Below are 12,064 nucleotides of genomic sequence, written 5' to 3' on the forward strand. Positions count from 1 at the left end.
AGCATCATCTCTGCTGCCCCCGCATGGGAGGACTCCCTGCCCCGGGCTATTCACACACAGAGACTGGAGTGTCTCCCAGCGGAAGTTACAAACTCACCGGACAATACTTATATTCAGCTGGAGGCTGGGAAGCTCAGTGGGAATGGAGCTGAAACTCCCGCCACAATGAAGTAGCTCACCATATGGAGAGATTTGGGAGAAGTTCTGATTAGAAGAAGCTGATGTGAACATAAGCTAATGTTGTTTGTGTCTGTTTGTTTTTATCTTCCTCAAAGAGTGTGACCTCTAATTAGCATGTTTGCAGAGAGAAAACAACTGCCTGTTCTCAGTGTTGTGCCACATTAAACACAAACCCAGGAGTCTGTTCAGCACAGATGAGCCCTGCTGGTTCCAGCGACACATCTGGCTTTGATGAGTTGGGTCAGTGTGCCACACTGAACAATGAAAGTCATAAAATACAGCTTCGCTTCAGATATTTCACAAACAGGAATCCAAGGCAGTGTGTGTGATGGTGTTACTGAGGGAAGTTGACTCAAATCAGACATTTTTATCATCCACAGCGTCCAAAAATAAATTTAGAAGACGCCATTTACGAGGAAACTGTTTTCTCAATAAAACATATCAGCTGATCATTCAAGCTGGTATATTTCGTGTTTGGACTATTAAAATAGGCATTTGTAAGCATTTTTAGAGGGGGTCTCAGCTATTAGTGGGAAGCTGTGGTCCACTGTCGATCAGTAGGTTGAAGTTTCTGTAGTGCTTATAGGATTATGTGTAAGTTTCTAAGATCTAATCAATGAAAACAGAAATAGGCAATGAGAATCCCCTTCACAAAACAAGGGGAATACAATCAAATCCAATAAAACTACCTCATCATTTGAAAACTCGTGTTCAGCACAGTTTCACAATCTAACTTCTTCTTTCGCTTTCCTGCCTGGGGAACTCAGTGAAGCTTACTCGTCACGCAGGTAACACTTCTGTCAGTTTTACGGTAAACCGACAGTAAAAGAGGTAAAGTGAGACAATATGTTCTGTCTAATTCCAAAAACGAGAACAAATATATTTCTCCAAATAAAATAAAACCACAGAGAGACAAAACGGTGGAGAAACTTTCCTGAGGTAACCTCAAGAAGAAACACGGCTGACACGAGTCCAACTGGTACTGAGCCAAAAGTGAAAATAAGAATGAAGGAACTCTGTTGAATCTGGCTGGGAACCAAAACGGTTACAAACAGAAACACATACATGAAACAGATACTGGAGTTGTAAACTCCAGTATCTGGAGTTGTAAACACAACTCATAAGCCTTTATACATTTTTTCACATTGTAACCAGAAAAACTCAGTGTATTTTATTGGGATTTAATATGACAGACCAACACATAAAATTAAAGGAGTGGGAGACATGGACTTCAAGTTTTTTAACATATAAAACTAGAAAAGTGTGGTAAATGTTTGTGTTCAGCTTTTACTCTTTTACTTTGATACCCCTAAATGAAATCAAGAACAAACAAATACCCTCTGAAAACATCTAATCAGTGAAAGGAGTCCACTTTTATGTGATTTAATCCAATATCCTGCTGTTCTGTGAGGGCGTTAGAGAACATTAATGTAATATTTCCTTTTAAATAAATAAATAAGAGAGAATATGTACAACCTGTCAGGACAAATTGTATTTGAAAAGCTTCAAGTGAGGACAAATGTTAAAGAAGAATGTGTTTCAGTTAGAAGTGGAATAATCTCAACAATGAAATTAAAGAATTCAAACTATTCAGAAGTGTAATATAATTTTTCCTCTCATTACTTTTTAGTCTTTTCATGAGATAATTTCCTTAAATTTAAGCAGAATAATACTTGTTCAGATCAAATCTGGGCCGTTTGTAAAACGTGTTGCAGATGTCCCCAGTCAAAGTCCAGAAATAAATCCAATTAGGAATTTGTCACAAGACTTGGAAATCGATGTTCATAGACTTTCCATCCAACCTGATTGAGCTTGAACTATTTTTTAAACCAGAATTAGCTTTGCAAACTAAATGTGGAAAGCTGGTAGAGAAGAATATCAAAATATGTGAAATCCCAGAGGAAGAGGGTTCAGGTCCTTTTAATAAGTATGCACTCCATAGTGTTGGTCTATCACATACAAATGCCCTCTTAAAAACACATCAAATGGTATTGGTTGTGTATCATGATGCAATGCAATGTTGGAAAAATTTTTATATTAGAAATATAATAATTCCAGATACAGTCTTTTATGAAACTCGTCCCTTTACAGGTTTACCTGACATACTACCTGTTAAAATAAAATCAGGAGCAGCTAAAGACAACATAACCCTGCTGTTCTGCTCCAGCATTAAGAGCTTTAAGCTCCAGCTGGAAACTAAATAGCACCAGACACAACTGCTCAGACCTGATTCCCAACATGCGTGGGAAATAGCGGTGTGTCAACCCCAACGGTTAAAAAATCCAGATTTATTTTTTTCAAACTGCTTCCTCCCAGCCTTCCACCTCCTTACACAGCCTGCTGCAGCAGTGCATTTAGCTGCACATAAGTCTTAGGAAAACCTTGTTACAGGCTCTGCTGGCTGCTTGGATGCCTGTTTATTTTATTGAATGAATCGTAATTAATTGATTATAAAAAATAATTGCTAACTAATCCAGGAATCAATTAATCATTACCTGGAGTATACAGACTCTGAAAATGGCAATTTGCTGAAAAAACAACACACTCGGAGAAGTAATTAAGTCAAAACTGTACAAAAAAATATATACATTCGCATTTAAGACTAAAAAACATTAATAGTCTGTAAATATGTTCTACCTGGAACTCCTGGGCATTTTTAGCTTCAACAGGTTCAAATTCTGTTAAAAAAAATCCTATTAAGCACCTTTTGCTATCCATATATTAATAATCCAAATAACCTAAAGATTAGTAAGCAGTATTTTTTTTTTTAGCTCCAGATGCATCCTTTGCTACAAATGATCATGTGTCCATTAAAGGAATGCTATATAATTACACTTCAGCCAATAAAATTTTAATTTAAGTAATTGAATTGTCTTGTTATTTGCATCTTTTAATGTATTTCTAATGTTACAATAATCATTAGTTGCAGCCGTCTCTTTCAGCTTCTCTTTGGGCCGTTGAAGATTTAAAAAAAAAACCTCTCAACTTTGTATTAGCTGAAGGATAAAGTTCAAGCATGAGAGCATATCTCTCTGACAGGCGGGGCATTATGAAAAATCTGTGCAACATCTAAGGAGAAAGATAAGACAACTCCATCCATTCTCTGATGACACGAAGAAGGATCTCAGCGCTTTAAATAATGAGTTAGGCGTCTCCTGAGCATGAACGCCCTTTGCTGCTCTGCTGAACATGTGAGACAATGAAAGAGTCGGTTGGGGTTATGAGCCTCTCTCCAGCTGCAGATGGCTGTGATTAAGGTGCTGCCGCCAAGTGTGGAAGTCTTTGATTTCCAAGCAGACTTTATCTGCAGGAGGAAACATTTGCTCCGTCACAAAGCAAAGAAATGATCCACAAACCTGGACTTTCAGAACCTCATTCTTTCACAAATGTCAAATTTTTAGTCACTGCAGTTACTATTCCAGGTTTCCATTTTGTTTGATTAAGCTGAGACTATTAATCATGATGAATTGATTGTTGAAATAATTATTAAGTAATTCAGTAATTGATTAATAGGTAAGTATTCAGACTCAAAAAAGGCCATTTGCTGAATGAACAACACGCTTAAGTCAGTAATTAAGCCAAAACTGTACAAAAAATATATACATTTTTCATCAAGATAAAAAAAAAAAAACTTCTTTGGTTATGAAATGTCGAGCCGAACCTCATCATGTGGCAGAGTTTTAGTTTTATCTGGTTAAAATTATGTTTTAAAAAAATCTCCTATTTAGCATGTTTTGTTATCCAATTAATAAATTGATTAATCAAAAAAAAAGTCAATAGATCAGCCTTACACTGTATTGAAATTAAGTCAGAAAGGGCTGAGCTTTTCACATGTTGATGTTAGAAGTATTTTTTAACTGCATATGCATCCTTTGCTACAACTAATAAAATGTTCACTAAAGAAATGCTTTGTTATTGTATTTTAAGTAATAAAATTTTCATTTCATTATTATTATTATTTTTCATTATTAAAAATTTGTTTACTTGCACCTTTTATTGTGTTTCTAATAGCGTCTATAAAAAAGGCTTCATTGGTTAAATCAAAAATCTGCCAAATGTATCAATTTTTTATCCAATTAATCATCTGAATAACTGATAGATTAATTGGTTACTAAATTAATTGTTAGTTGCAGTCCTGCAACTTAAAGAGAGAAATTAACCAAGAGTACCCAGAGAGAACAGTGAGAAAGTGAAAAACAACCACGCCGGGATTCAACCCTTGCTGCTGAATTATAATAAATTAATCAAAGAATTTAATTTAATTCAATTAACTAATAAAATAATTTTATTCTTAAAGCTTACTTTCATTTGCCTAGATTTTTCTATTAGCTCAAAATAGAAACCTTCATTAACATCGTCCTTAATCACGTTAACAGTGGATGAATTCATACTGTCAATTTTCTTTACCTTCATGACGATCACCTGAGAGATCAAGAGGAAAATCTGTGTTAACATATTTCTATTTTTTGTATTTAAAAATGTTTCAAAGAGTACCTAACAGCCTGACTTTTTAAAATCGAGGCAATCCATCTATGTCTATTTGAGATGAAATGAGCCAGTCCTGGGCGACATGCCCGGAAAAAAGCGAGGCGCAGAGGCAGCATCCAGATAAGATGCTGCAAACTCCTCACCTTAACTCTATAAACCCGCTCACCCAACATAATTGGATTATTTTGGCCTTTCATATCAAGGTTCACATGCTTTTGGTCTCGATCCACATCTCATGAGTGAGGGCCAAAACATATATGAGCCAGTGGATCCGTGATCACCTCAAAAAAGTTTTACTAAAATCTTAATTCTTGTAAATAAGACTAAATGAACTTGTTTGTTTGAGGTTGAATCCCCAGTTTTTCATGCTTTTACTTTTTTTATTTATTTAGCGAGAACAAGTTTAGTCATAGGAATAACACGTGTGTCTAGATTTAAGCATAATCAGTGATTTTTAAAGATAAAATTTTTGGAAAATCTGGATTATTTTTCACCAATGCACTCTTTTGCTTTCGAAAGTTCAGAGTGATGTCACCACGCCTAAGGACTAACATTTTGTTTGACAGGCATATTTTACAGCTTCTGTTTCTTTAGACTTTGATGCTAAGTCAACTCTAAGATTTACTTTTATTTATTTATTTATTTATTTATTTATTCATTTGAAGGTTTAAGTGATAATATTACAGGAGTACAGTCGCAATATTAGAAGAATAAAGTAGTAATTTTATGAGAACTCTAACACAAAAAAATGAAAAAGTAAAATGAAGAATACTGAGCATCTTGTCAAGTTATGCTTTGGTATAAGTTTGACAGATTACTTAATGCTTAATAGAAATACTTAATATTTCAACACATCAGCAACAAATTATTATCAGTAGCAACTGAGTCTATTCCAAACAAAAAGATCATATCACGATAACTAAGCTTTAGTTCCCCTCATTAAACTAATGTTTTTCTTTTAATTTAAAAAAAAAAAACTGGTAAAATTGCATTTTTTTTTTTTTTGAAAAATCAGATCCGGTATGAAAAGATCGGAGATTTTAAGCCATATCGCCCAACCCTAGTTTATTGCTGAATAGGTGATTTAAAAGGCTTTCCCATTTTAATTTTGAAAAATAAGAAAAGTCTGGACACCTGTAAATAAAGATCCCGTAGGAACAGGTTCATGATGTCGGATGAATGGGTGTAGAAAATGTCTCTTCTATTTGTGAAAGCTTTAGCAGCTTGAAAGCTTAGGACAGTCTGTCTGTCTGTCTGCGTGGAAATCTTCATATTTTCAATGGGTTTTACCAGAAATAAAACAGAAATCAGAGTTTAAACAGATGAAGCTCAAGTCATTATCTGCATAAATAAGTGAACTCGTATAGATTTGGATGAATTAGTGTCATGTGTTTTGTTCATGTGACTGCTCATCATCCTCTAGTCCAAACTTTCCTGCTCCACTAAATTCACATTATGCTCCCGATCCCCGATCGAGCCATGTGTCCCAGTTCCAGGCGCTCAAAGCGGACCCATATGAAGCTCCGAGGAGAATAATGTCATACAGACCAAGCAGACAGAGGCGTTCAACAGTTCAAACCACAAAACACAATCGATCTGGCGCGGTTTTCCCCCTCTATTCTTACCTAAATCGGGGAGAATCCTTGATGCAGTCTTCAAAATCAACCGTCATCTTGGATTTGGTGAGGAGTTTCCACGCGATTTAAAACACGGATTGCATCTCCCGAGTGGGTTGAAGTACACAGATGGTAAGTATCCGACAGAGAGCGATCCTCCTGCCCCTCCAGCGGCGGTTTACTCACTGAGCGCCGCTCTGACGATCCGAAGCGGCTCCACTCGGCGCAGGATACTCTGCTGCGTTCATGGTAAACTCGGATTTCACAACTCCAATCTTAAACGTACATAAAAGATAAAAATTAATTTTAAAAAATGCTAAATTAACAAAAAAAATTCGAACAAGTTGACACAAGCACCAACATATTTAAAAATATTACAAATAAAAGTAAAATATAAAATAATAAATAAAATAAATATATATTATCAGACTGTCGGTGTACAGATATCCGATTTGATTAAAATCAAGGTTGCGTGTAGGCTCTGAGATTCATAAAATGTTACTCTAGTTTAGTCTTAAAATTAAACCGATTTAATAAAATTGCAATGTGAACATATATTATGTTGGAAATAAGATTTCGGATAGCATGTGAAAGCAACATTTTAGAACGCTGACGTCAAACTCATTTGAATAATAACAGTTTTGATTTTCCACACCTCTTCTTCTTTTCTTCTTTTCATTATTATTATTATTATTATTATTATTATTATTATTATTATTATTATTATTATTATTATAAATATAATAGTAATATAAATAGTAAATTTATGCTTTGGCAGTTCAACATCTCCAATAAACAAAGAATTTGTGCTCATATCCTTTTTTACTGCCTTACAAGCTGAGAAATCTTTAAATTTCACTCACTGGCAGGTCAAAGAGCACTTTATATGAACTTTTCTTCCCTCTGTACTTTCCCATTCAGCTGTGCAGTGATGTTACAGTGAATCATTTTCCCTGGAAAGATTACCTTTATTTAACAGGATGAGGACAGCCAGGAGGAAGTGCAGGAGCTTGGGTTACGGAATGGGTCTCTGCCGTCATTTTTTCCTTCCTGCGCCTGTTTGGAGGTCATGAGGGGAAAAGATTTCATTGACTTTCAGACAGATTTATCATGATCAATGTCTCCACTTGCACGACCATATTTATGACTAATAACACTAATAACCTCTTGATAGATCCTGAAACAAATCTTTTGGCTTTGAGAAAAAAAACATGATTTTTTTTTTTGTTTGTTTGTTGTTATCTTGAAAAGGAATATTGCAATTCTCTGATTCTTTTTTTATAAATTGGTGTTTGAAATTGCACATGAAACTATTGTATATTATCCCCACAGTTATTTAAGCTATTTTAAGTGACCCACTTTTCATACAGTTATGTACAAGGATTTCCCTTCAGTGCCAAACATCACAATAGATGTTTTCGTAGATATTAGTGACCATTGTTGGTTTCTCAAAAGACAAAAAAGAAGAACAGTTGGGTTTCTTTTCACAAAAACCTTCCTGAGAATATTTGTACACTAATTACACATTGGTCAAATGAATCCATCAAGAAGTAAATAAGCATAATAAGAATCTAAGCTACCGATATTGTATTTTTTCATTCTGAAAAGATAAAAAAAAGAGCTCAGAAAACTGGCATATTTCAATCATAAAATAATTTTGAAAATACTTGTAATATTTCCGTTGCTACAAATCTATTTTGTCACATGTGTTATGTCTGTAGTTCTTTAGTTGTTTCAGCTGTTATTATACTTCCTTTTAACTATCCTCAGCTACTTTTCCAAATCTGAGATCAAAGCCTTTTTAGAAATTTGTTGAGTCAGCAGTTGGCTGAAGCTAAAGTGCAAGCTGCAGCAGAAAAAAAAAACTTAGTGTCAAAGTTGGTTGTAAGCATTTAATCAACACTGTTATGGATTTTATTACCACAGTACATGATCTATGGATGTAACACGCAGGAACTCTGTGATGTAACAGAAAAGTATTGCAACAGAGTCTGTGTATAAATTGCCACATGTTGCAAACTACTGACAACAAAAGGAACAGCTTTCCTTTAAAATGTGGGAGATGTTTTGAGAATGTGCTCAAGTGATTTTGGCATCAAATTATTTGTACTCATCCAGTTATTTTAAGTAACTGGATGAGAACAATGGATTGTACAAATCCAATCTTTCACCACTTTAATAGTTTGTTTGGGGAGGTGTGAATGTGCAGTCGAACTCTGATCCGCCTAAACACCAGGTCTCAGTTTGGTTGAAATGAACTCTGGCACAACTAGAAGACATATATGAATGCAAAGTAGACCGGATAGCATCCAATAGCAAAAGGCGGACTACAGTGCAGGCCAAAACAAATGTGATGTGAGTCTAGTGCTAGCTGGAGACATTGCTCATTGTCTTTTACCAAAGACAAAAGAGAACTCCTATAACCACTAAAATTTGACGCCACTATATATTTTTGTTTACATTTTGTGAAGAAGGAACTTGCACTCATGTCTTCTTCTGATGTTTTCTTATCATTTCCTTCAGTGGTTCTTGGTGCAGAGCCACTACAGCCGAGGGGGTAAACAGGTTATCCTATTTGTATGTATTGGTTGACACAATGCAGTATGAAAGCGAATCGCACTAGTTGAAAATGTAACAAATATTGCAACTACAGTCCCCAATCAAACCGAGACTATGGACTATCAGGTGTGGAAAAACCCCTGAGATTATATCTGTAGTACTATTAGTGTCCACCACTATCTTAAATGTGTCACGTGCCTCAGTGCATGAGGAAGAAAGCCTCTGAATGTCAAATATGCTTCCATCAGAATCCTGCCTACTATAGCCTTCCTAAGCACCACTGCAGCACTGAATCACTGAGAAAAACGTATGGGCTCTAGGATGGTGACCTACTTTTGTTCCCTTCTTTAGTCTGCTGGAGAAAGCTGCAAGTCAAACTGCTGGGTGTGCAGCATGTAATGTTATCCCTTCTGACTGAAGGTGCAAGACAGTACAAGCTACAAATTAAGCCTGTACAAATGACAGATAAGTAGTATGCATTATGCATGCATTCCCCATCCCTTTTAAAACAACATACCTGAAATAGTCTTAAAAATTTATGTTGATCTCTCGCCATGGTGCTCCCATCAGCTTTTGTGTGATGCTGCTTGGAAAGACTAATTAGTTGGACAGGAAGGGAAAACGATTTCAGTTGTCTTGTGTGTGAATCAAACAGTAGATATAAAAACAGTCACATAGCAAATATGTGACTGGTCTTGCTTCATTCATTTCCCTATGATCTGCAGCCAGGCTAATTAGTATAAGAAAAAAATTACTGCTCTGTTTTTCAAAGCATTCAGATATGAAGGGAATGTCGTTACAAGTTGTGCAGTTCTGCTTTTGACTGATTTCATAAGTGTATATAAATAGTTTCTTTCTGAAACCTTCCTGACAAAGTAGCAGTAATACACATGTTTTTGCACTTTAAATCAGTCACACATTTTTCTGTACAGCCTCTTTTAATGAACAACCCACATGTTGTCTGACTTGCAACTGGAGCTCTGTTAATTTGGATTTAACAAACTTTTCCAGATCCCATTTTTTGACTTTGAAGACAAATAGAAAACATCTCCACACTTTCCGTAATTCCTCTGGTCTTGTATAACAGGGGGATTTTTTCATTTTACATCTGAAAAAAATGCACCAAACCCATGAAGAATGAATGAAGCACCCTTTTAAAGCAGGAGACCTCATTAACCACTAAACGAGCACGACAACCCGGTCTAATGTCTTGACATTACTTATTTAAATAGGATACATTCTGCATACTGGGTCACACCCCGAAGGCAGTTGACACATGACCTTTTCTGAGTCTGAGACTGACATTGCCCAAAGCTGTTTGCATTCAATGTAAGATCACTGCTGACTTATTTAGCAGTCCTGCCCAAGTGCATTAGCAAGAGTAGCTCCTTTTTAAAACCAGTCTCTCATTTTTTAATTAAGTTCAGCTATAAACTACAAGCCAAGATGTTCTAGATGCAAGACAACAGAGCTTTTCCCATTCCACTCTACAGCTCTTAGTCAGCAGCGTCTTAGGCTTCTTCGTTTAAATTTATCACCTTTGACAGATTTTATTCACTTGTTAACATAATTTTGACATCTTTACATTTCATCTATATTATCCTTCATAGTAAATGCTTCAAACCTTTTCCTTTTAGATCTATTAGCATCAGTGCATTCAAGGCACTCAAATTAATCTCCTCTGACATTGCCCCTTTTTTCTAAGCAGAAGTACTTCAGGAAAATAATTGTCGTTCAACATTTATAAGCCTCAACTTGAATCAAGCTCACTTTCTTAACATGGTTCACATCAAAGCGAGCATTTACAGTGAAGATCATTTGAAGAAAACAGAAAAATCTCAACACATTAGCAGAAAAAGAAGTGGGACAAATATAAATGCTCACAATCACATAAATCATGGGGTAGCTTGAAGAATAGGTTAGGTTTGTGTTACTCTGTCATGAAAAATTAAAGGTTAAGAAGTTGGTATGCTATTAAATATAAAAAACAAATCAAAAACTAACTTGTTAAGACTGTCTGCGACTTTATAATACAAATCAATTCAAACCGCCTAATGCTCTGCATTTGACTTTATCTCTTGGTAATCCGAGGTTTTGTCAGGATGTCAAAAAGGATGACATGGAAGAGAAAACAAAAGAAAATATTCCCCAGGAAGCCTTCTATGCTTCATCAGCACGATAAAACCAAATCGGCCCCAGAAAGCAGGTCAAAGGTCGACTCAAAGTCAAAATCCTACCAACAGGAAGGCTGACCTCTCCAGCAACATAAAATGCTCTAAAGAAGAAAGGATTATTTCTAAATGAACACAACACTATTAACAACACTCTAAATTATTTGAAAAATAAGAAAACACACCAGGTTAAGTAAATTATACTTTACTACAATTTATTCAGACAATAAGCTGCTAAAATATTATTATTTGCAGTATAAAACAGGCAACTGCAGAAACCCAGTTGAAGGGTTTAAGATATTCATGAATGGAATATAAGGCCTGTATCTCCACTGAAATGTAAAAAATTGGTGAAGTCAAGTGACGATAAATTACCCACAATAGACACAAAAACGTTAGCTAGCTAGCTTGCTAGGTATCAAGGGTATATTAGCAGCTAATTAGCTATAGCTTCAACCAACTAGAGTCATAATGCAATGAAGATGTCTAAGTTCAACTCAAACCTTTATCTGACAAATAATCCTGTGAGAAAAAACAATAGAATATACAGGATCGTCCTGCTAATAATGAGCTGTAATTAATGTATTTAAGGCCAACTTAATGTTTTTTTTTGTTTTGTTTTTATTAATGCACAGACACCTAGCATTAATGGATGTGACCACTAATGGTCACATCCATTGACCAGTTTAATTGTGGTTCTTCTAAAATATTACAAATTAGAAATGTGTAGGTGTTTTTTCCAAATGTTTTTATGGTGTTAAAAGAGCAAATTGCAGTCTCACGACAGCTTGAGAAGCAGTCAGGCGTTCCTGTCTGTTTTATATATTAGTGTACAAACTACTAAGATAAGAGGGAAATTTTCTGAATCAGGTCAGATGATGGAACATCTTGCTTTATGATTTGTCCAGTACATCTTATTCATTCAGTTCTGCTAAACTGGCCAAAGAAAGTTAACCACAATTGTTATTTTCAGCAGATGTTATTTTGAGAGAAAGTAGAGCAGGAAGTGCTACAGGCTTGTTCAGTTCCCATCTCCTAAAACAAAACACA

The 12,064-nt window shown here is 35.4% G+C and overlaps 1 protein-coding gene across 1 annotated transcript in view; it reads right to left on the minus strand.

Annotated features, from left to right (window-relative positions):
* The window catches only part of LOC106928403 (arf-GAP with coiled-coil, ANK repeat and PH domain-containing protein 3), a 67,275-nt gene extending 60,494 nt beyond the window's left edge, over window positions 1-6,781 (minus strand). Inside the window, exon 1 of the mRNA XM_088007145.1 lies at window positions 6,294-6,781. Coding sequence (XP_087863271.1) covers window positions 6,294-6,340 — 47 coding nt within the window. The 5' untranslated portion in view covers window positions 6,341-6,781. The remainder of the gene's footprint in view (window positions 1-6,293) is intronic.
* Window positions 6,782-12,064: the final 5,283 nt, after the last annotated feature.

Source organism: Poecilia mexicana, unplaced genomic scaffold (genome assembly GCF_051168715.1).
Source record: "Poecilia mexicana isolate PSO_F unplaced genomic scaffold, ASM5116871v1 scaffold_7, whole genome shotgun sequence".
NCBI lineage: Eukaryota > Metazoa > Chordata > Actinopteri > Cyprinodontiformes > Poeciliidae > Poecilia > Poecilia mexicana.